This window comes from Erythrolamprus reginae, chromosome 8, assembly GCF_031021105.1.
Source record: "Erythrolamprus reginae isolate rEryReg1 chromosome 8, rEryReg1.hap1, whole genome shotgun sequence".
Taxonomy (NCBI): Eukaryota; Metazoa; Chordata; class Lepidosauria; order Squamata; family Dipsadidae; genus Erythrolamprus; species Erythrolamprus reginae.
The window spans coordinates 55,013,809-55,039,330 of record NC_091957.1 but is presented as its reverse complement, the minus strand read 5'-3'; the positions used below and the strand labels follow the sequence as shown (position 1 = coordinate 55,039,330).

General features: G+C 39.2%; 1 protein-coding gene across 4 annotated transcripts; it reads left to right on the top strand.

The window, feature by feature from the left end:
• The first annotated feature begins 412 nt into the window (after positions 1-412).
• Positions 413-23,238, top strand: FMR1 (fragile X messenger ribonucleoprotein 1). 4 transcript variants are annotated; one of them, XM_070759959.1, is made up of 15 exons: positions 413-606; positions 4,165-4,217; positions 5,193-5,286; positions 7,644-7,715; positions 8,191-8,339; positions 8,836-8,929; positions 9,023-9,139; positions 10,241-10,411; positions 10,503-10,581; positions 11,957-12,066; positions 14,306-14,392; positions 15,325-15,520; positions 16,599-16,781; positions 18,182-18,261; positions 20,388-23,238. In XM_070759959.1, the coding sequence occupies exons 1-15, from the start codon at positions 556-558 to the stop codon at positions 20,547-20,549; spliced, it is 1,698 nt and encodes a 565-aa protein (XP_070616060.1). In that variant the 5' UTR covers positions 413-555; the 3' UTR covers positions 20,550-23,238. The 4 variants fall into 4 exon arrangements, with proteins under 4 accessions (XP_070616060.1, XP_070616058.1, XP_070616059.1 ...); XM_070759957.1 differs by having other exon boundaries at positions 428-606; positions 20,439-23,238; XM_070759958.1 differs by having other exon boundaries at positions 434-606; positions 16,635-16,781; positions 20,439-23,238.
• Positions 23,239-25,522: the final 2,284 nt, after the last annotated feature.

Genomic DNA, 25,522 nt, shown 5'->3' with positions numbered 1-25,522 from the left:
CTCCTCCCCTCCGCGGCCCCTCCCACCCGGTCGCTTTTTCTCCCGCCGCCGCCGTCGCGTTAGCCGCCTGAGGGAAGCGGAAAAAAAAAAAGAAAAAGGGAGGGGGGAGGAGGAAGAGGAGGAGGAGGGGAGCCTCCCCGCCGCGTCACGTGACGCCGCCAGGCTTTTAATGTTTACATTTGAGGCGGGCGGCCCGCGGCGCCGCCCCTCCCCCGCGCTCCGTCGCCTCAGCCGCCGTCGCCTCAGCCTCCTCGGCCCGCTCGCCCGGGCGACCGTTTGGCCCCCGCTCGCGCCTCCGGGGCCGCGACGCCCGCCTCCGCCGCCGCCATCACGACGAGCCGTGAGGAGAGGGCTCAGAAGGAGCCGCCGCCGCCGCCGCCGCTCGGCCTAGAGCGCCCGCGACGACGCCGGCCCGCGCCGCCCGGACGGGGAGCCGAGGCCGCCGGCGCCCTCCTCCTCCTCCCCAAGGCCGCCGGCGGCAGCAGCAGCGCGACGGGACGCTCGGGCCGCGGAGGGGCTGCAGCCGCTGCCGCCGCCTCGGCCGCCGCCCTGGCCATGGAGGAGCTGGTGGTGGAGGTGCGCGGCTCCAACGGGGCCTTCTATAAGGTGAGGCCCGCCCCGCCTGCCTGGGGGTTGGCTTAGGCCCGCGGAAGGGGCGCTTGAGGGGAAGAGGTCATTCATTCGATCCCGACCGCACCTGCGGCCCCCTCGCCTCAAGAACCGGCCGCCCCGAAATCGAAAGTTTGCGCCTTTCGCGCCGGCCTTTCCTCTTTTTTCCCCTTTTGGGTGGGGAGTGGGGCCTGGAGGAGTTTGGGGAGGGAAGAGAGGGCAAGATTTGGTTTCTGAGGAAAGGCTTTCAAAGAGGTAAATGGGGGATTCCTCTCTCACACACCCACACACCAGAGTTTGGGTTTCCCCGGGATTTCCTTCTCCATCTTTATCGCGTTAGACCTAAGGAAAATTGGGGGGGGGGGCAACACATATACAATACTGTACATCCACACAGCCCCCCCCCCTCTCCTCCACTTTGAAGAAGCCCCTGTAGAGGTGTTTTTGGGATGGAGCTTTGGCTTCCAAGAATAGGGTTTATAGGGATGTGTGTGTGTGTCTATGTAATGTATGCATGCATATATATGTATGTGTGTTTGTATATGTGTGTGTATGTGCAAACATGCATATACATACATGTATACACGTATGTGTGTGTGTGTGACATTTTTGCTTATAATGAAAATGAAGGGAGACTAGTATAGGTGTATATATTCGTGAGAATGTGTACATATGCATACACACACACACACACTGTTTCCCCCAAAATAAGACATCTGATAATAAGCTCACTTGGGCTTTTTACAGACATACACACACCCACACAGTTTTGCTGATAATGAAAATGAAACTAGTATAGATCTATTCCAAGGTATTTAGTTCTCAGCAGCTAGTCATGTCCTTAATGGGATTTGAAGCTGGGCAGTTTTAACAGCAAAAACATACATACATACATACATACATACATACATACATACATACATACATATATATATATACACATACATATATGTCTGTGTGAAAATGTGTGCATAGTGTGTGTGTATTTGTGTGAAAATGTGGATATACACATGTATTTTATATATGTATGTATACACATGCACGCATATATACTGGGACACACATATATATGTACACACATACATATATACATGTATAAATAATATATATATTTGCCAGTCTATAACGAAAGTGGATGCATTGTTCCCACTATTGGTTCTCAAGTTGGTGGGCTGGGATTTTCCAATTTGTTGTTTTTCAAGATTGGATGGTAAATCACTTTGATTTTTGCAGATAATTGGAAAGGGTGTTGGGGGATCTTCCCACCCTCCTTTCCCAGGTCCTGGGAAACTGCCTTGAGCACAAGTATACAGCATCTTGGTGGGGACAAAAAAAGTGGGGTGGGTCGTCTGAAGGAAGGTAACAGGTTGCAAGTTGAGAAAAAACTTGGGAAGAGCCATTTGAAGAATCTAAATTGAATGAATAGTGATAATGATAATAATGAATAAAGTAAATTAAATACCCTATTAGTGGTTGGTTAGCCACATCCATCATGCTTTTGAGAGGGACAGCAGTGCAAATAAAAAAATAAATAAAATACTAAGAACAACGAAAACAGGTTGTGTGATAGTCCATCTGAATTGCTTTCAGTTAGCTGAAAGCTTTTAAAAAGGATCACCAAAGCTAGGGATGCAGTATTTTGTTACCTGTGGTTCATATTAGAAACGTACCTTTAGTTACGTGCCACCAAGTCTCTGTTGAGTCTTAGCAACCACACGGCTTATATTAGGTCTAGCTTATTTTCTGATGAGGCATTGGATTATAATGAGCATACTTTGGTGATTTTTTACAAATTTTGATCATTTTTTCACTTATTCTACCATACTTTAAGATATGTTCTCAAGCTTGTTGTTCATTAAGCAGGCCTATATAACCTAAGAGATAGAGTTAAGATATAATGTAAAAAGTAAATGCATTTGACTAGTCCAAGTATAATTTGCAGTCTAAATCAGTAATGGAGACTATTATAATAAGCAAATAATTACATTAACGAAGAAATGAATGCATGAAGAAGGGAATAAAGCATTATTTGTGTTGATTCAAATTCATGCATAGTTCACAATAATCTTGATTTGTTCTTTCAGAGATGTGAATTTTAATTTTTAACCTGCTACATTTGTACATACTTCACAACATCAAGTTTTAGTGTTGAAAATAGTTTTCCACTCTTAGTATAACTGGAACATAAAGAACAGCTCCTTCTGTAGTGCGTATTTGTTACTTGAGCATTGCATGATATTTCTATCCTTATATCTTGGGAACCTTATTTTCAGATTTTGCCCTAAATTTGCAATACTTACCTTTTTAAATGGTTTTATGTTTATTTTTAGGTTTTAGAGTTTAACATCTGACCTAACAAGCAGTTCAGAATAAAATAGCACAACCTACTGAATTTTCCATTAAAACAGGGGTTCTCAAACTTTGTGATACTACAACTGCCACCAGAGGATTATGCAAGCAAAGCAAAAATGTCTGGAACAGGTTTTGACAACTTTCCCGCTGTCCTTCTAAGGTTTTTAAGTGTGATCTGCCAACACTGAGCTGCTTGAAATCTCTCTGGGGGTCCTAATCCACAGTTTGAGAAACCCTGAATGAAAGAATGAACTAAAGAGAAATCACTTCTGTTGCTGTTTGCATGTAACACTGTTCACATATATTAAGACAGTTGTGTTTTGTTAGTTAGACAGTGAATCCTATCAGACTTAACAGCTGGTGACTTTCTTTTTACTGCTTAGGACTGGAGCAGCTACTTTGATTACCGTACATTTTTTGAGTCAGATTTAAATGCAATACACATGCACATCAATAGAGTAACATGGTTGGATCTTAATTTTCAAGATAACGCATTTAATGTCAGGATTTGAAAAAAATGCCAGCATAGCCAAGCCTCACCTCAAAAAGATATGCATTTTAATTTGTAGTAGCTACCATTAAACCTGGTGTGGTTTTGTACCGTGAAGCAGCACAATAATTTTAGTACAAAGAGAATAGCATAGCAGTATTTTACATTCAAAGATGTGTATTGAAAACTTTTTATCCTATATTGTAGCTCCCTGTGTGAATTTTGAATTATTTTTTTTACCCAGCCAGTGTGAAATCATCAGAATGTGATAGTTGCTTCATTGCAAAATCTACACTTCCACTTGATCAGTCTAGTACTATTGAAGAAAATATATATTAGGGCTATTTCATCAAAATATTTTGCCTAGTGATTTAAACTTGGCTCAAATGTAGTGTATTTGAGTGTATTTTTTTCTAGCACCTCACAATCCAATTTCAATCTTTACTTGCTTATGATGAGCATAGTTCCGTGACTGACAGCAGGCCTAGATTTTCAGGTAACAGCTGGCACATCCATGTCCATGACACACATGTTTTTTGAAACCTTCAGTCTGTCCCATAAGTAGGCAGTTGGATTATATGGCTGGATCACTCCTCTCCCCATCGTGCTTTGCCAATATAGTATACTTAGAATGAATATTCAAATTGGCCCTTTGAAATATCAATAATAGATTAATATATAATTTGTGATTAAATCTTATTTCTTGGTTTCAGGCATTTGTGAAAGATGTCCATGAAGATTCAATAACTGTTTCATTTGAGAACAAGTAAGTATTATCCTGGAATTGACCTTACAAAGATTTAGTCATCTAAAAGTGCTGAACAAATTTAGATTTTGAGTATAATGTCAATCTTGCATATTTCCACCCACCCCTAAACAGGTTGCTTGATAAAAGAATCCTTTCTTTGATTCTTGGAAGCAATCTGGTCAGGACAGTGTTGAGAATAAATGCATAATTATTTCCTTTCTACCTTCTCCATCCTTGTGGAGTCATCCTGATGAGCTGCATACATAGAATATCTTTCTATATTTCTATAGAATATGTTTCTATGTTTCTATCTCCTCTCCTTGTAGTCATTTTCCATTAATGTTGTGCCTACCAAAACTTGCCTAAGCTTCTGTATCTTAGCTATTCCTGGGATGAGCAACCTACATGTTATATTTATATCCCAAAGAATAACCAGAAAGTTTCACATAGGGCGAAAGTGCAGTGAACAGCAGTTCTTTTTCAAGAGAGCTGACTTCAGTACTTATCCTGTAAATCTTTATATTGTTAAAACACTGTCCCCATCTTAATAATAAACTCAGGTTGCAACTTAGTTCTTCCTTGGAAAAGATACTCTGGTTTCTTTTTATTTTTGTAACAATATATTGCATCGTTTCTCTGCTGGGCACTGAGGAAAGTATAATTTCCTTTGCAAGTCCCATTTTTATTTGTGCTAAGCACAAAGGACTGATGGGGTTCTCCATTCTTTTCCCCACCTTCTGACTCACTTAACTATACAGAATTCCACACATTCACTTGTATGCCATTGTGATTACCGAGGAAGGGGGGCTGTAAATCCAAGACTGACTTAGCTGTGTGTTTATTCAGTTTCACCCAGTTGTCTGCACTTTGTCTCGGGGGGGGGGGGGGGGGGAATTAGATTGTCCATCTTTCCTGAATTGGTGTGCTTTTTTTTTTTTGCCTTACACATGTTACTTTTTAATAGCTTAGGGGTTTTTTTATTGTGTATTTTAGCTGGCAGCCAGAGAGACAGATTCCATTCCATGATGTCAGGTTCCCTCCACCTACAGGGTACAATAAAGATATAAATGAAAGTGATGAAGTTGAGGTAAGACCCATTTTAATCTTATATTTCGGACAAAGTGAAGCAACAATAAGATTTGCCTTTCAGGAGAAAATATTGGCAGTAGTCTTCAGGTGCTGTTTTCTCTTTCTTATTCCCCAAGCATTTTCTTGTATACCCTTGTTCAATCACAGGGGACAAATATTTAGCATTGGATATTGATTTGGACTCAGATACATCATCACAACTTACAGAATGAATATGTGTAGCACAGTATGGCACTGGCTACACAAAAAATTGCATCTGAATCATGCAGTCTAAATAGGTGTGGTGCCAGTATTAAAGTCCCTTAATTTCATTATACTTGAATTCTCTAATGGCAATGAATGCGATGGGCTATCATGTTTAATAAGTAAGCTTGAAATTCTTAAGCAAGAATATAATTCTCTAGAATAATTATAAAGGTACTCTAAAGGATTCATTTTTAAAAATCACTTAGCTTTGCTGAGAACCTCTTGGACAAAAATTTCAGCTGATTGTAATAGTCTGTATATTTTTGTATATTTTTGTAACCAGACATGATGGCATGAAAATCAAAGTGGTTGGAAATTCTTTCCCCCTCTCCCCTTAATTTCTCTGACATCTGGCCAGGTTCCCTTTTTGCAAGGACTTAATACTTAGACTAATTATTGCCATTAGCAATTACAATACCACCCACATTCTGAGTTGGCCAACCACTTATTAGTGGAGTTCTTGATCTCATGAGGAGCCTCGCACAAATGCTTCTTAAATATTCTTTTTGCACTGGTTTTAATCATAGATTAGCCATTATGCTGAGCATGGAGAAATTGGGGAGGGAGGAAGGATAGGATAGGACAGAAGAGAATAGAATAGCAAAGTTTGAAAGGACCTTGGAGGTCTTCTAGTCCAACTTCCTGCTTAGGCAGGAAACCCCTATATATACCATGTCAGACAAATGGTTGTCCAATCTCTTCTTAAAAACTTCCAATGTTGGAGCATTTACAACTTCTGGAGGCAAGTTGTTCCACTGATTAATTGTTCTAACTGTCAGGAAATTTCTCCTTGGTTCTAAGTTGCTTCTCCTTGATTAGTTTCCACCCATTGATGGAGTGGGTGAATTCCATGTTGAACTGGAATGTCTTTGTTGTCCACATTTTGTACCCAATTTAACAAACCCATTTAGTTTATGTATATTGAACTGAAACTTGTATAAATCTTTCAAGCTTCTAATGGACAAAATCATTTGGATTTTAACATTTGATTTGGAAAATTGCAATAAATGTATTCTCTATATATTACCATCTCTTTTTAAAAAATGAATATTTGGTGGCAATTATGGTCCAATCTTAACAATTTCACTTTCTCCGTGTTTTCGTTGAGCATAAGTAAAGAAGTTGAATATACCAACTGACATGGTTTTGAATTGGCCCAGTGTTGCAAATCAGAGTAGACAAATATATGGAAGGCAAGGGGTAATTGATGTATCCCCTTTTTGGCTAGTAAGATTTATGTGTGGTTATGATTGGGTAGTATTGACTGTTTTTAAATGATAGTGGGTTTTTAGCTATAGTTTTAATTATTGGATTTGTACTGCATTGTTTATTGTTGTTGTGAGCCGCTCCGAGTCTTCAGAGAGGGGCGGCATACAAATCTAATAAATTTAATTTAATTTTTAATTTTTTTATAAGGCTGGGATAGCAGTAGGAAACTGCCAACTTCCTTTTTTGCCATGTACCACGGCCAATAGAAAAAGGACTTGCCAGACTAGATTGTTCCAGGTTAGCAGAAGAGTGCCTTTCTAATAATAACAACAACAACAAGGGACCTTGGAGGTCTTCTAGTCCAGCCCTCTGCTTAGGCAGGAAACCCTACACTACTTCATACAGATGGCTATCCAACATCTAGCTTAAAAACTTCCAGTGTTGTGACAGTCACAACTTCTGAAGGCAGTTATTAAAATTTACTGCATGTGGTGTGCATTCAAGGAGCAATTTAAAGAAGGTTAAAATTATTGACACTCTAGGCACCCCTTTTCATTTATTTTCTGCCTTCTGAAGAACTCGAGGTATACTCTGATATACTTTGGTGTCTCTCCTCATTTTAGCTTCACAATCCTAAGGAAAATTGAATAGCCCAAAGCCAAGTGAACTCCATGGTCGTGTGATTTGAATCAACACTTGACCCCACTAGTGGTATATTAAGATCTGGGCCTGTGAAATGTAACAAATCAAGATTATTGCTGGATGTTTCATTTTAAAACAAACTTTTTAGTGTGATAATGGCATTTGAATTGCACTGTGCTCTTTCTCCACCAGTTGACAACATTTTATTGGGTAACAATGCAATGTTTTATACTGTGATTTATTCATTTATTTATTTAGGTTTATTCCAGGGCTAACGAAAAGGAACCATGTTGCTGGTGGCTGGCTAAAGTGAGAATGATAAAGGGTGAGGTAGGAATATATATATATATTTAATACTTCGCTCTTCTTCATAGCATCTCTGTTTTAAATTGCTATGGGTCTCTCTTTTAGTTTACTGGATTTTTAATATATAGTTAAACCTTCAGTATAAGAAACCTTTAATTTAGTAGATTTTGGATGCAATGTGGAAATCTTTCCGTATGCTCTGCGCATCTGTATCTGTAAAATCCGTTTCCACTTTTTAATGTATGTGAAACTCAGGAAATATATGTGACTATAATTCCATTTGCCATTTCATATATGGGTAAAATCCTGTTTGGATTTAATGGAGTAAGCGGCTTTCATAAACCCCTCTTTCTTTAATTAGCCAATAAAATCAGGGTTTTACTGTAACAAATATTTGAAACGAAAAGTAAGCAGTGGGGGTTTTAAATATGAAATGTAATCTTTAAAACATCACTACCTACTTATACAGTGTCTTGGACAATTTGTTCTTTTCCATTAGTTTTATGTAATAGAATATGCTGCTTGTGATGCTACCTACAATGAAATTGTCACAATTGAGCGTTTGAGATCTGTCAATCCTAACAAACCTGCAACCAAGGATACTTTTCATAAGATTAAGCTTGATGTACCTGAAGATTTAAGGCAGATGTAAGTGCAACATTCTGTGTTATTCTGCGTATAAAGTCTTAATCAGTATTCTTAAGATGAATATTACATTTTTTTCCAAACAAGATACTTACAAACTATTTAGTTCTTTACAATGCATTACAACTGTGCATAGCTATTTAGCATTTAATTAAAATATTTTAAAGATAATAATAATAATAATTTATTAGATTTGTATGCCGCCCCTCTCCGAAGACGCCAAAGATGATGTTTTTCAGTGTGAAAAAGTAGAATTGATCTACAATTTAATTGTTATGTGGTTACCTGAATGAAACCAAATGAAAATATATAAGTATAAATGCTAATTCCCAGAAGCAGTTTATGAATCAGTTCAGTGTGATTCAGCTTGATATGTGTCACAGTAGTGAAGGGCCAGCATGACTTTCTAAACTACATGGGATTGTGTTTGTTATTGTTGTGATTCTGTGGACAAAGTAGCAGCACATTCTCTAATCATGGCTCTAAATGGTTGTTTTAGGTGCGCTAAAGAATCTGCACACAAAGATTTCAAAAAGGCAGTTGGGGGATTTTCTGTAACATACGATCCTGAGGCCCATCAACTTATCATTTTGGTAAGTTCCTTTTGGATAGATTGGGTTAAATTCAAACGTTCTGCTTTGCAATATTATTAATCAAGATTTTTCTTCTTCTTTCTAATTTTTTAGTCTATTAACGAAGTAACAACAAAACGTGCAAATATGTTAATTGATATGCATTTTCGAAGTCTTCGAACCAAGTTATCCTTGATAATGAGAAATGAAGAAGCAAGCAAACAACTAGAGGTAAAAGTTGTGGTTTCCAATACGTTGAGGAAAGTTAGAGATTTTTGTTCTGATAGATTGTTTTAACCTGCAGTTTGATATTTTGTTTATCAGGAAGACTATGAGTGTTTTAGAAAACTAACTTCTAACTTGGACATTGATCTAATTTCACCCTTACCCTAACTTTTCAGATGAATTTATAAGGTTTCCTTAACCTAGGCGCTTTCTAAAGAATCAGCATTCCTAGATTTCTGAACAATAATTACATTACCTAGGCAATTTGGGGGATTAAATTCACATATCTGGTGGGCACCTATGTTAGGGAAGGTGTTGCTGTCCAAGAATCCATATAATTTCCACCCCAGGTGAATATTTGAAATAAATTCAGTGCACTAGTGAAAGTATTAGTTGTGAACAATGATTATACTAATCCGTGTCATTTATGTAATTGTTAAAGAAGGTGAGGACAAATTAAGGAAAATATTTCTTCAACCAGAGGGTCACTGGTTTGTGGAATTCACTTCCAGAAGAGGTCGTGACAGCTGTCAGCCTTGATAGCTTCAAGGCAGGATTAGACAGATTCATGGATGTCAAGTGTATTGGTGGTTATTGAAAGGGATGTCCAAGTGCCGCCTCTATGTGGGCTTAGGCAGGCAGGGTTCCCTTGGGTACCATTTGTTGGGGGTCAGGGGAAAGGGAGAGTTTTGTCTTCTCTTTCTGCTCAAAATCCCCATGGACAATTGGTGGGCCACTGTGTGACACAGAATGCTGGACTCGATGGGCTTTGGCCTGATTCAGCATGGTTCTTCTTATGTTCTTTTAAAAATTCCAAATTATTATTATTGTTATTGTTGTTGTTATTATTATTATTATTATTATTATTTCAACGTATGTTGCTCAGGGCAGCTTACAACAGTGATAAAAATACAATGAAATAGATACAAAGATAAAAGAAGTCAAACATTTAAACTAAAACATTGTGAAACGAAACCCCATAAAGATAAAAACACTCATAAGCAAATAAGCAGGAGAGAACAACCTATTCTCTTTCTTTTTTAAGTGACTCTTTGTGCCTTCATATCCAACATTTATGGGTAACCCAGAATGTCCTCTTCCTTCCAGAGCTCAAGGCAGCTTGCTTCAAGATTTCATGAGCAGTTTGTTGTACGAGAAGATCTGATGGGTCTGGCTATTGGCACTCACGGAGCTAACATCCAGCAAGCCCGGAAGGTACCAGGAGTGACAGCAATCGATCTTGATGAAGACACTTGTACATTCCATATTTATGGGGAGGTGAGTTGCCTTTCCGGGGCTACTTTCATTGAAATAACCCCAACTCTTGAGTCACTTGCAGTGATTCCAAACTCACTTACATTCTCCGTAGGATCAAGATGCAGTGAAGAAAGCCAGAAGTTACCTTGAATTTGCTGAAGATGTCATCCAGGTCCCAAGAAACTTAGTAGGTAAGTCAGTCAGAAGGTGTGTTTGAAACCTGATTGTTTTAGAAATAAAGATCAGGGGAGAGTTCCACAGTGTGCTTAATCTTATCTTTTTTTTTCTAACATAAATAGCAATTCTGATCATTTGGGCTGACTTAAAATGAAGCTGTAGCTTAATAGAACTCCTTTATTGGTGGTCCTGCTCTAAAATTCAAAAAATCTGGGAAACCATTCACAATTGGCTCAAGGAAATTACAAAGGAAGAAATAGAATATTCACCCGAGGGCATGCTTCTTGGAATTTGGAAAAGATCATACTCTAAGCAAACACTTTTCTTATTGACACATATAAACACAGCTACTAGAATTGCGATAGCGCAAACATGGAGAAATGAACAGACTCCCAATACCTGTACAAACTTAATAATAGACAAGATATACTCATGTGCAGAAATGGACAAGATGACAAACTTACTTAAGGGAAATAGAATTAATGAATTTAAAAGTATGTGGTGTAATTGGCACGAATGGATTCAGAAGAAATTTCTTGTATAATATGATACAAAATTGCAGTACAAATCGTAAACAACAAATATCTTTTGAATGCTTTTATTCTGTTCTTTATTGCATAGTATTAAGATAGAGTTACTTATAAGACCTAACATAACTAAGAACGATTGTAACAGGTAAAAAAGTTGGACAAGATCTGTAAACTGAATAAACAAAATGTGATATATGTATTTATGAAAACAATAAAAAGAAATTAAAAAAAATAGAACTCTTTTAATATTGATTTACAATCATATGTCAAACTGGCTGCAGGGAACTGTTGGCCCAGGATAATTGCTACTCCGTTTCCTATCCTGCAAGTCTGAATTTAATCATTTTTTCTAATGAATTGCCATACTTCACAAAATAAGTTTATTTTCAATCATGAAAACAAGGATTTGATTTGAATGTCATCCTTGTTTCATAACATCAATTGAGTAAAATCTTTTGACAAGTGAAGTGACTGCAGTAATTGGACACAGATTTCTCCTTGCAATATTGACACTGGAGGTTATTGTCAGACTTAATTAAATCTCATCTTAAGGGGCATATTTAGTAATTGGTTGTAATCCATTTTAATAAATATTTCCTGCAATTACAGATGTTATCTCTGCATATAGGAAAATAAAACCTTCAAAGTTGAATCCTTTTTCAAATAAGTAGTGGAGTGTTTTTAAAGAGGCCTATCAAAGGGACATGAGCGTCTGATGTCCTTGTGGCAACAGACTTCCTTTATTGATACAGATATTTGAGCATATGTGGAAGCATTTTTGGCAGAAGTAACTTGTCAGCCCTTTTTTCCTCTAATGTTTCTGATGTGAAGAAATGTTTTCCTGTTTTCTTCTTTCTAGGAAAGGTTATAGGAAAAAATGGAAAGCTCATTCAAGAGATAGTGGATAAATCTGGAGTGGTGAGAGTGCGAATCGAGGCTGAAAATGATAAAAATATTCCCCAGGAAGAGGTACGTGGCATTTGTAATATTTCACATTAAAGCAGAAAAGCACATTTTCCACAACCGTCTACATTTTTATTACAACCCACTTCCGGGAGCTGCTTTATTTATTTATTTATTTATTGGATTTGTATGCCGCCCCTCTCCGGAGACTCGGGGTGGCTAACAGCAACAAAAAAGCAGTGTACAATAGTAGTCTGATGTTAGAAACAATTAAAAACCCATTAATATAAAAAAAAAACCCCAAACATACATACATACATACCATGCATAGAATTGTAAAGGCCTAGGGGGAATAGGGTCTCAATTCCCCCATGCCTGGTGGCAGAGGTGGGTTTTAAGCAGCTTACAAAAGGCAAGGAGGGTGGGGGCAATTCTAATCTTTGGGGGGAGTTGGTTCCAAAGGACCAGGGCCGCCACAGAGAAGACTCTTCCCCTGGGTCCCGCCAAGCGGCATTGTTTTGCCTTGTGTAATATTAGCTAAATAGCTAGACCTCTTGGATCTTAAAGCAGCTAAACTGATCCTGTTCCTCAACAGGTTAAGGGATGTTCTCTAATATTCAGATGTGCCACTTCAAAAAGTCCGTCCATTGTCTCCATGCATGTTATGCATAAAAATGTTATATTAACTGCAGTTTATCATGGATTAATGCAGGATTGCATCTTAGCCAGTATCAATTAAAATGTAGGCTGGATTGCTTGGCTGTCACATGTAAGAAAGATCCTGAGGACTGGAGGTGATCCGGTTTTGAGCTCTGATGAAGTGAAGAGGTTGCATTTGCCTGCTTACTTAAAACATTGCCCTTAAATGTTCAGTGAGATTACAAGTAGTCCTCAATTTACAATCCCCAAATTTATGTTGCTAAGTGAGAAATTTGTTGTGAGCTTCGTGTCCCATTTTACGACTTTCCTTTCTACATTTATTTATCCATTCATTTATTTGTGGTATTTCTATGCCACTCAATCCAAAGCCGATTCAGAGCGGCTAACAAGTGGAATAAATACAATAGCATTAAAATACAATCAAAATTGCACAATTAAGTCAGTAATATAATAACAATAAAATAATATTTTTAAAAGAACCATGCGCACACAGCATTCAATCTAATTCCAGGCCTGCCGGAAAAGCCAGGTCTTAAGAACAGTAGGGAGGAGATCTGGGGGCAGTTGATTCCACAGGGTCGGGGCCACCACAGAGAAGGCTCTTCCCCGAGGCCCCACCAACCTATGATGCCAAGCTTGGGGTTAATAGATTCTGCCCCCTGGTCAATGAATGTATAATGAATTTGTTTGAATGTTTGAACAGATATGTGTGTATTTTTAATAGGTTTTTTAGCTTTTAAATGTAACTTTTAATCTAATGTTAACCGTATCTCAATGTATACCACTTTATATATGTTGTAAGCCGCTGCGAGTCCTCGGAGAGGGACAGCATATAAATCTAATTAATAATAATAATAATAATAATAATAATAATAATAATAATAATAATAATAAATAACCGGCATTGCTTGGCAGACGGGACCTGGAGAAGGCTGATTCTGTGGGCCCTTACTGGCCACAATGAGGTCGGAGGCGGTCCTGTAAATATTTATTTTATTTATTGGATTTGTATGCCGCCCTTCTCCGCAGACTCGGGGCGGCTAACAACAGTAACAAAACAGTATAATCCAATACTAAAAAACAGTTAAAACCCATTATATAAAAACCAAACATACGTACAGACATACCATGCATAAAATTTTAAAGGCCTAGGGGGAAAGTGTATCTCAGTTCCCCCATGCCTGGCGGCAGAGGTGGGTTTTAAGCAGCTTACGAAAGGCTGAGCCATTTAGGGCTTTAAAGGTAATAACCAACACCTTGAATTGGGTTCGGAGACCGACTGGAATCCAGTGCAGTTCGCGTAAGTTAAGTGAATTGCTTTCATTCTTAAATTGGCAACACGGTGGTTAAGTGAATGGCTTTCCATTGACTTGGCTTGTCGGAAGGTCGCAAAAGGGCATCATGTGACCCCTGGACACTGCGAACATCATCAATACAAGTCAGTTGCCAAGCACCTGAATGTAAACTCCATGGCGGTGGGAATGCTGCAGTGGTCATAAATGAAAAAAGATCCCTTTTTTCCCAGTGCCTTTGAGTGGTCACTAAACGAGATGTTGTAAGTCGGGCCACCTGTACATTTAGGGCTGACCCTAGAGTGGCAGGGATGGTGTCATCGAAGCCATTTGATTCTGGATTTGCTTTCTAGGGAATGGTCCCGTTTGTCTTCGTGGGAACCAAGGACAGCATCACAAACGCCACCGTTCTTTTGGATTACCACCTCAATTATTTAAAGGTGAGCATTGTACCGGCTTACCTGGCTTCCAGGTGTCATGCAACATCATTTAACTCTTTCATTCTTTCAGCCTTGAGTGTGGCCTCGAAGTGGAGCTCTTGCCTCACAATCAGGAGGTTGTGAGTTCGATCGTAGGGTAAAGGTAGATGTAGGATCCCCTGCATGGGCAGGGGGTCGGACTAGATGACCTGCAAGGTCCCTTCCAACTCTGTTAATCTGTTAAATTGATTAGAGTGGTGCAGTGGCCTAGAGGTAGAGGCCTTGCCTCACAATCACAGGGTGTCCAGCAAACCTGGAAAATGGAATTATCTGGAAATTAGTGAAAAAAACCTGAATAAATCAGGTGAAAAAAACCAAACTCTATTAAAATGTTTAAAAGTCAGGGTAAAATCATGGTAAAAAACCCCAGATCGTGCTGCCTGGCAGAGTCAAACAAAAATGAGCATAACTCTGGCAACAACAACAACCTCAGCTATTGATATTTCTGCACGGCTAAGCCATTTGGTATGACTTCATCTATGACCGCGCCTTAACTAGATCGCAAGTTAAAGAGGAATGTCAGGGAATTTCAAAATGCTTTCCCCCTGGGCACCCTGCAATCAGGAGGCTGTGAGTTCGATCCTAGTTAGAGGCAGATATCTCTATCTCTGGGAACGTTGAGATTATATCTGCTGAATATAACTCCGCATTGGCAACAGGAAGGGCATCGGGCCATTAAAGCGCTCTGCTTAGCTCCACTCAGTTGCCCAGACTCCATGTCACAAGGGATTATGGAGTCCTTAAAAAGATGGTGTTTTTTTTCTACTAGTTCTCACTGTTTGTATTCACTCCTAAATGAAGTCCTGTGCCTTAAAACAAAACAAGACACATGACAATCCTTAGTATAACCGCAGCTTCTGGCCAATTGCCTCTTCTCTCTTCCCCCACCCCAGGAAGTAGATCAGCTCTGTTTGGAGAGGTTGCAGATTGACGAACAGCTTCGACAGATCGGGGCCACATCAAGACCACCTCCGAATCGCCCTGATAAAGAAAAGGTGTATATGGCTGACGACGGTCCCGGTCTCGGAAGGGGTGGCCGACCTTACAGGAACCGAGGCCACAGCAGGCGCGGCCCAGGCTACGCTTCAGGTGGGTAGCACGGAAGACTTTGTTTTGGAGTTCTGGAATGTTGGAGTGACGTTTTGCAGAAGCTAGCCCACCCAGGTAGCCTAAGCAGCTAAGCAGCCTGCCTCAGACCAGGATATCAGGGGCCTCTGTCTTGAAGATAATTGAAGACAAGTACTGCAGAGTTTCTTAGGAAAATATTTACTTCCTTCATAGCAAACCTATTATAAAATATTATTTCACTGAAAGAGTAGTAGATCCTTGGAACAAACTTCCAGCAGACGTGGTTGGTAAATCCACAGTAACTGAATTTAAACATGCCTGGGATAAACATATATCCATTGTAAGATAAAATACAGGAAATAGTATAAGGACCAGGAGGTCTTTTTATGCCGTCAGTCTTCTATGTTTCTATGTTTCTATTTACACTGTAGCTACCCCTCTGGCACTTACTACACAAAGTACTCACAATTCTCTAGCTACTATTCAACTACAAGTCTTCAGCCACCACGAGCGAGCCACACTAATTCACAAGCCACTTTAAGCCACAATACCTTCAAGCCAAGCCACAGGCCGCACCAATGCAAAGGTGCATTATGTAAATGTACTTTTGTCAGCCAATCGGATTACATTACAAACTGCATATTCATCATGACTAAGCAGTTTTACGTGGTTGACGTTGCTACAGTTCTTCTCTTTGCAATTTGGAATATTGCAATCAGGTGCGCCCCGATCCTGACATGAAATTTTTAAAAATGGGGAGGCTGAGCCGATCTGAAGATGCAAATGACCTATAAAGATGAAAAGTGATTTCTGCCCAGAAGTGGGGCTCCCTCCATGCTTGCCACCTGGCTCATTTAATTTTAGTTTATCCCATATATCCCATGAATCTTTGCTGCCCGTGATGGTTTTCAACCCGAAGTGCTAAAACTTTCAAACACAATATTTCAGTGATAACAATACCAAATTTTCCCCCCTTCCACTGTAAAACATTACAACAGGAAACCAGTTTCACCTGGTAGTTGTTTTGGGGTGGTTTTTCTAAAAAAACCTCATAAAAATGGCCTGTGGTATGTCTTGGTTTTTTCAAACTCTTCGATAGGAACTAACTCTGAAGCATCCAATGCTTCTGAAACAGAGTCTGATCACAGAGATGAGCTCAGCGACTGGTCCTTAGCGCCGGCAGAAGAAGAGCGAGACAGCTACCTGCGCAGAGGGGATGGGCGAAGGCGCAGAGGAGGCGGCGCGCGTGGCCAAGGAGGAAGAGGCCGGGGAGGGTTCAAAGGTAAGCTCTCTCTCCTGCAGGTGGTTTTTATTATTATTATTTATTATTTATTAGATTTGTATGCCGCCCCTCTCCGAAGACTCGGGGCAGCTAACAACAATATAAAAAGACAATGTAAACAAATCTAATATTAAAAACAATCTAAAAACCCCCAATTTAAAGAACCACTCATACATACAAACATACCATGTATAAATTCTATAAGCCTAGAGGGAAGGGAAAAAATTTCAATTCCCCCATGCCTGACGACAGAGGTGGATTTTAAGGAGCTTGCGAAAGGCAAGGAGGGTGGGGGCAACTCTGATATCTGGGGGGAGCTGGTTCCAGAGGGTCGGGGCCGCCACAGAGAAGACTCTTCTCCTGGGTCCCACCAAACGACATTGCTTAGTCGACGGGACCCGGAGAAGGCCCACTCTGTGGGACCTAACCAGTTGCTGGGATTTGTGGGGCAAAAGGTGGTCCCGGAGATAATCTGGTCCGGTGCCATGAAGAGCTTTATAGGTCATAACCAACACTTTGAATTGTGACCGGAAATTGATCGGCAACCAATGCAGACTGCGGAGTGTTGGTGTAACATGGGCATACCTTGGGAAGCCCATGATTGCTCTCGCAGCTGCATTCTGCACGATCTGAAGTTTTTGTAGAGACCTTTTGGGATCCCTCTGAAACAAGACCCCCGCCTGTTCTGAGATTGCCAGCAATGTTTAATTTAAAGCCCTTTTAAACAGGATGATGTAGGAGGAGATAGAATTCTCAGTCACCTGCCACAGACCAGGCAGGTCTTCTCAGCAAAGGGGAGGAGGGGTGGCAAGAAAAATTGCTTATCTGCAAAACAGCCGTTGAAGCGAAAACATCCAATAATTATGCATTAATAACACTTACAGGCTTATAAGTAAGGATTTAGTAAATAAGTTGTACTGACAAATATATAGAGGAAATGGATACTGAAATGAATTAGAAATGTAAATATCTACAATAAATGTATATAATTAATAATAATAATTTATTAGACTTGTATGCCGCCCCTCTCTGAAGACTCTGAAATTTTGTACTGATCTTTAACTATCATTAAAATAGGAAGTTGGATTCCTAAGGTTATATGTTTGTATGTTATGTCATGTCAAGTTTTTGTGTATATAAAATATTTTTTTTTTTAAACAACACTTACAGGTTGACACGTAATTGGGTATTTCCCAGGCAGCTTCAAATGCAACGTATTGATGAAAAGGGGGGGGGGGAGGGAGAATTCCATAGATGATAGTAATATTTGTGTTAACTTGTATACTACAATAGTGCCCAGAGAATATTGATCAAATGGCCAACAAAAAAAAAAACCCAGCCAAAGATTGAGAGACAGCCTAACTCTTGTCACCTTTCTAAAATCCAAATTTGACATGCAGGAAATGAGGACCAGTCAAGGACAGACAACCGTCAACGCAACTCAAGAGATGCTAAAGGGAGAACAGATGGCTCACTTCAGGTAAGTTTTGTCTCTTTACTGATACATAAATGAAACTTGTTTACCTGCAGTGTGTGTTCTGTGGGGGGGGGGGGGGGTTCCCCTTCCTTGCAGTCTGTTGTCCCTACATCACTCTTTAGCTGTCTTTATTCTAATTCTGTTCAGGTTTTTAATTTGCCCACTTCCCAGAACATTAAAAGCAATATTTTGGAATATAGATAGTCCTCGAATTATGACCCTGATGTGAGCCCAAAATTTATGTTGGCAAACCTGACATTTCTTAAGTGAGTTTTTCCCCCCTTTGCGGCTTTTCTGGTCACGGTCGTTAACTGAATCACATGACCAGAACACTGCAACCATCAGAAATAGACGAATCAGTTGCAAATATATGGGTGGAAAGCAATCATAAGTCACTTCAGTACCATTGTAACTTTAAACGGTCATTAAACAAACTGTTATCTGTATTTTGGGCAAAGGCAGGGTGTCCAGCATACCTGGAAAACGAAAATCAGGGAAATCGGCAGTTCAGGAAATATCAGGAATTATCAGGGAATTCAAGAAAAAATAGAATAAATCAGGGGAAAAAACCTATTAAAATGTTTAAAAGTCAGAGAAAAATCATGTTAAGAAAAAAAAACGCCTGGCAGAGACAAGCAAAAATGAGCATAACTGTGGCAGCTACTGATATTTCTCCATGGCTTAGCCGTTTGGTATGATGTCATCTACCACCATGCCTTAACTAGATCGCAAGTTACAGGGAAATAGCAGGGAATTACAAAATGCTTCCCCCCTGGACACCCTGGAAGGGGATCAGTTGAAGTCCTACATATTCAGATAAAGCCCAGCCCATCATTTATTTTAAAGTTAATTGTTCCTGTTTATATTGAGCAAAATAATAACTTACACAATGTACATTGTATATCTGTTATATTGTGTATAATCCAGCAATTTCTCCATAGTGAGTGGAACTATCATCCAGGACAGGTTGACCTCGTCCAGTCAGATGAGGACTGAGTCTCTTAATTGCAATTTAAGTGCTCCGCCTTTCCTGGAGTCCCAGTTACGACTCAGTACTCAGAGTGGACGAACATAGTCATTCACCCTGGCCACAGTTCGAGCAGGGACAGCTAGAAATCATGGTGTGACCGTTTGCTTCCTGAGTTTATGTGACAGGCTCTCCCTCATCGTCTGCAGAGCTGACCGCAATGTGAGAAGAGAGCTCCAGCTCAACTGTGAAATGGCACTTCATAAGATTCAAGTGGCAGGCCCCTTAATGAGTATATATTTTTCCAGAGTCTACTTCACTCGGAGGAGGAGAAAACTGTTATTATTGCTTTATTAATTTTTAAGTCCCCTGTAGCAGCTCTGGGTGGGCGTTCCCCAGTGGTTCCAAGGTGTTCTGTCGGGCTCTCTGGTAGACTCCTCCCAAAAATTCACAGGTACAAATTTCAGACACACACACGTTTGAAAATTCAAAACAATGTTCTTTATAAGGAAAATTCACTTAAACCAAGCCCTCTTTTGGTATAGCAAAGAGCACTCATCTCCAAACAAACTGGTAATTTGTACAAGTCCCTTATCAGTTCTGTGATACTTAGCTTGCAGCTGTGAGGCAATTCACAGTCCTTCTTCTTTCACAAAGTGAAACACACTTTGCTCTGGTTTAGTTTCAAAGCGGGGAAAAATCAGCATACAAAGGTCGAAGTCAGCAAAGCAGTCACGAAACACAACGATCAGATAATCCTCCACAATGGCCAAACCCACAGGCTGCTATTTATAGCAGCCTCACTAATGACCACAGCCCCACCCAAGCACAGGTGGCCTCATTTTCTTTGATAATAATATCTCAGTTGTTGTTGCCTATGCGTCGCTCTCCGCATGCGTGGCTGTATCATTAACTCTTGTTCTGAATCCAAGGAGGAACTAGATAATTGATCTCCTTCTGAGCTGTCTGCCCCACTCTCCTCCCTGTCACTCATGTCTTCTTGGTCAGAGGAGCCTTCATCAGCAGATTCCACCAGGGGGGGCAAAACAGGCCTGCGGCATGTGGATGTCTCCCCCACATCCACAGTCCTTGGGGCAGGAGCTGGGCCAGAGCTAACCACAACACAAGGGGTATGCTTTTATGTAACTGTAACTTATTTCAGATCAGAATTGACTGCAATAATGAAAGGAGTGTCCACACTAAAACCTTACAGAATACCTCCAGCGAAGCTAGCCGGCTGCGGACGGGTAAGGATCGTAACCAGAAGAAAGAAAAACCGGACAGCGGAGAAAGCCAGCAACCGTTGGTGAATGGCGTGCCCTAAACTGCATAGCTCCAGAAGTCGTATTTCCTAAACTGTTCCAGTAAATCTTATTCCACATTAGAGAAACTTTTGTTAGGCCAAAGACAAATAGTAGGCAAGAGGGCGGCAGGGCATGAAATATTAAAAAACAAAAAAACACACAAAAAAAACAAAAAAAAAGTTCTGTTAGCCTTTTTTTAACATCAGCAGTATGCAGTTTTCTTTTTTTTTTAAAAAAAATAAGACATTATACTTGCATTAAAATTACCTTGAACTTCTGAAAAAAACCAAGACAAAACAAAATGCTTTTAAGTACATATTGCACTTCAAACAATGAAATAATTCCTCTTGTTTGTTTGTTTTTTTTTTAAAAAAAATACTGAACTGTGCATTGGTATTTCTGTTCAGTTGTACCATTTTAACGCATCTGGTCAAAATCACTGCTAAATTTCAATTTTCAGAATAAAATAAGTGTTTGCGGTAATCAAATTGGGCTTCTGTTTTCAATCTATTAAAACCACCTCACTTTAAATAAATAAATAAACAGAAAAGTAAAATTGACGCTATGCTTTTTACGTCCTGGGTCAGTTCACACATACTTTTCGGTTCACCTCCCCCCCCCCCCTCCAGTATTTCGGTGAACCCGGATTCTCAGTGTAACGTAACTAAATTGTCATTTCCATTAGCAAAAAAAAAAAAAGTTGTACGGTATGTGCCTTTTTTATATCTTGGCAGGTAGGAATATTCTCTTTTGGAAGCAGAAATCAGGGAAGATTTATTGGAAATGCTGAACTCTTGTTTAACGTTCAGGTGGCTAGACCTGCTCAAGGGCGCAGGAATCCTCCTTAAGAGCTCGGCTCCAGGTCTTCACAGGTACCTGCCCCAAACCTCTCAGCACCCAGTTTTCTCTGGGTTGAGCAGGGAGACCTGAACTCTGGGTCACCTCACCTGGAAAAAAGCCCACGGTGGGCTCCCCCACCTGTACCCTCTTCAGGCAGAGACATCTGAATAGGAACTGTAAATGTACAATATATATGTAGCAAAACCTCTCCAACAGTTAGTACTTTATTAGAAGAAGAATGCATGCTTTCCATAACTTTTTTTCCTCGCAGCGACATTGTTAGGCTGTTTATAGGATAGAAACCTATTTTGCACTGAAGATAAAGGCAGATCATGTTCCTGGTGGCTTCCCCCCCCCCCCCCTTTATTTGTTTATGTTTTCCCCTTTTTAGTCAGGGAGGGGGTTTGGGGGTTTTTGTTTTGTTTGTTTTTTTAAAAAATGCATACTCCCAATAGTGACAATACAGTTTAATGGTTACCGAAGGAACAAAGCAGAACCTGTTCATAATGCGTGCCAGCTCTGTGGCCAGAGGACCAATTTAAAAAGGGTGGGTTTTTTGTTGTTCTCATTGTCGTTGTTGTTAAACTTCCCCTACGGTTTTGATATTTAAATTCAGATGGGATAGGAAAATGATGGTGTTTTATGCGGATCTTCGTAAAATTCAGGGATATACTGTACTTTGAACAGCATTGGATATAGATCAATTTTTTAAGATCTCGTTCACAAGTAGTTTAAAAACTTGTAATCGAAGTTGGTGTAAGGTTTAGTGTGTCCGTAATTGGGGGTGAGGCATGCTTTTTATTTCCGATCATGAATGAAATTTTACATGCAAAAATAAAAACACAGTAGGACATTTCATTTTAAGCTATTCTGTTCTTATTAAAATTACTCCAATTGGGAACGTTGCTGATTGTGTACAGAATTGCACAAACCGCAGCCCCAGTCTGTGTTGGGTTTTTGTTCGTTTTTGTGCTTTTTCGTTTTACCTGCATATAAAAATGGCAACAAACTGCACACAACTTAACAAATATTTTTTAAAAAGTCTTAAATATTGCCAAGCATTAAATGTTGATTTCTAATTATTTATTTTGGGGGAATGTATAATATTTGAAAACTGAAATTGGTACCTTACACACATCATCTGTAAGCTGTTTGGTTTAAAATACTGTAGATAATTAACCAAGGTAGAATGACCTTGTAATGTAACTGCTCTTGGGCAATATTCTCTGTACATATTAGCTACAACAGATTGGATTTTATGTTGACATTTGTTTGGTTATAGTGCAATATATTTTGTATGCAAGCAGTTTCAATAAAGTTGGATCTTCCTCTGCTAATTGATGTTGATGCAATCTTTATAAATGATTGCTTTAAACAAATCAACTTGAAGCAGGAACCTGTTTTTTTTTTTCCTTGTGTTGAAATTGGAAACATTGTTTATTCCAGAAGTGTGAAAACTGAAATATTTTCAATTTCAAGAATGGGGCTACTGGTCAAAACGTACATGTTTGCTATTATATGCACTAATTTTACACTCAAGACTGACTTCAGTAAGGTGCTAACTAGATTTGACTTAACTAAAACTGTTAACAGATTAATCACCATTTTCAAATGACATTTTTGCAGTATTTTTGTGCTTTAAATGTGTATCCCTTTCAATTTAAAAAAAATTCGCTGTTTTTAAGTATTGGTACATTTTAAAAACAAATTGTAAATCCAAATGTAAGACTCATTTTGAGAATCATGCGTGTTACAAAGGGTTTGAAAGTGCAGCAAATGTCTGATGTTTGGGCTCACTTCCTTAATGGTAACCTCACATATGGTCTAATAAATTACAATTATTTTGAAAACAAAAACAAAAAAATAAAAGGTTTTTTTTTTAAGATTGAAAGATATCTTTGAATGGCCACGAGATTCAAGTCAAGTACAAATTAGACATCGCACTTTTCCAGGCACACAACTGAATTGGCTGGTTTGTTTCCTATTTTTTCACTAGCACTAGAGAAAAGATAATTGTGAGGAGAGAGAAAAGGGGTGACCATATTGTGATTGTGCTAATTTGTTCCAAGTTCTAAAACACGACATCAGTAAGCATATTTTACACCGAAGTAAGACAATCCTGCATTGTGTTGGTGACTGCTAATTTCTTTTCTTTTTTTAATATTTTTATTATTTTCAAAAAAGGACAAACAGAGACATACAACATTGAACATTTAAGGAGCTGCCATTGCTCCGCTTGTCGTAGAAGTCTAACTAATACAGAATATAAAAACCCTAACTATTACCAGATCCATGCAGAAATACCACACATGTGAATTACATTCTTATTGAATTTAATTCTATATTTTTAATATTAAACTTATTAATTGAATTTCTTTATGTTTTAAAATGTTATATACTTATATATATAAAAGGAGATAGATAAAATATTAGTAATACAGAAAAAAGAAGGTAAACACTTCTAAGTTAGTTATAATATAAACTATTTCATTCTATCTTATAATTCTTCAAATATTTATTCTTATTTATTTAATTTTTAATTCTAATTTGGTGACTCCTAATTTCTAGTAGGCTCTACGACTAATGGTAAATAGTATCTATAGCCATTTTCTATACTCCACCGAGTATCACCCAACAGATTTAAAGGCTGCCTTTAATAGTGGCATAGCATTGTTTGAATCATGATGGAAAAGTGGCCTCTATCTCCTTGTTTAAAATTTTTGCAGTCTTGAAAGAGGCTGCAGAGAAGAAATAGATTCAAATCCATGCAAATTTTCTGTGAGCCGCTCCGAGTTTTTGGAGAAGGGCGGCGTACAAATCTAATAAAATAAAATGAATAAATTCAGGGTCTTCCATCTTATTGAAGGAATTTGATGGACCTTCTGAATTGTTTGTTACACTTGACATTTCAAAGGAAATTTTGAGAATTGCCATTCTGTTGTGCATCTATGGAGTTTCTCAATCAACCAGATCAGGATTGTCCCAAAGATGTTTTTCCAAGAGGCAAACTGGTACCTTCTTGGGATTTTTTCAAAATGACCAAGAAAGTGCCCATTGCCTTTCGGAAAAAATACCTTTGGGACAACCACTCTGTTGTAGTAGCTCTTTAGAATATTCCAGTTGTTCGGGGTAAGTTGTTACTTACTCTGTACTTCTTTTCCTTCGTATTTATGTTGTCTAATGCAGACTGAATGCCTAATTGGTGTTTCCTTCCAGAATGAAGGGTGCTAACCCTATGGGACCAAACAAATCCCCTTGTAGCTCCCCCTAACCAGTTGTCTTCCAGGTATGGCTACCTAGAATTTCCAATCAGTCAGAAATTGTGGTCTGGCCCATTTGGAACTGCCTCAGCTTGCCCCTAGTCTTATGACAATTCAACACTTTCAGCCCCTCCTTTCCCAAGGAGTAAGTCACAATAAGGATCCCCATAGTGATGGATCTTTCATAGTTCCCCCATGCCTCTTTATTGGGCACGTGGTTACAAAGGCTGGAGAAAAATACCAGGTGGGTTGAAGTGTGAATCTGAAGGTAGGGATAGAGCAGGTTACCTCACAATAGACAACAGTATTGGCATTTATATTAGTGGGGTTGGTTTTTTAAATGGTGATCTCTCAAAACCTTGAATTAAAGTAGACCTTTGTTCTTCATTTCATTGTTAACTTTGTACCTTGGAGAAATACTAGACTGTCGTAATTGATGAGTGCCAAAGTCCCCACCACAAGTTTAATGTGACCTGACATTACAACCCTGTCTGTAGGAATTGTAGAAACTTTTACGTTCGCTAGAAGTTACTAAAGGCTATATTGTTGGGGAATGGCTACCCAACTCAATCTGTCATAGAACAGAAAAACAAGAAATTGATTCTTTGGGTCAATTCTTTGTGATACTAAAAATCTAACTCCTGTTGTCTATTTTTATTTCCTAATGCATGTTTATGGGCCTGGGGATGGGGTGGGGGTGTTTCGCTGTCGTTTCAGGAATGATACCAATAATGAGGGTTGCACTCCAGCTTTTAGCCAAATATTTGTGCGTATTATTTCAGGCAGTCAATCTAAGTGAGTATTACAAAGCTGACTTTGTAAGCAAAACTTAATGAATTTGGTCACCCGTTGCTTCCCTGAAACCTTTCCATCTTCAGAATAGAATTAGAATT

Coding starts and splice junctions, on each gene's coding strand:
- FMR1 (XM_070759959.1), top strand. CDS start 556: ATGGAGGAGCTGGTGGTGGAGGTGCGCGGCTCCAACGGGGCCTTCTAT. Junction 8,930..9,022: donor CCCATCAACTTATCATTTTG/GTAAGTTCCTTT, acceptor CTAATTTTTTAG/TCTATTAACGAAGTAACAAC. Junction 12,067..14,305: donor AAAATATTCCCCAGGAAGAG/GTACGTGGCATT, acceptor TTTGCTTTCTAG/GGAATGGTCCCGTTTGTCTT.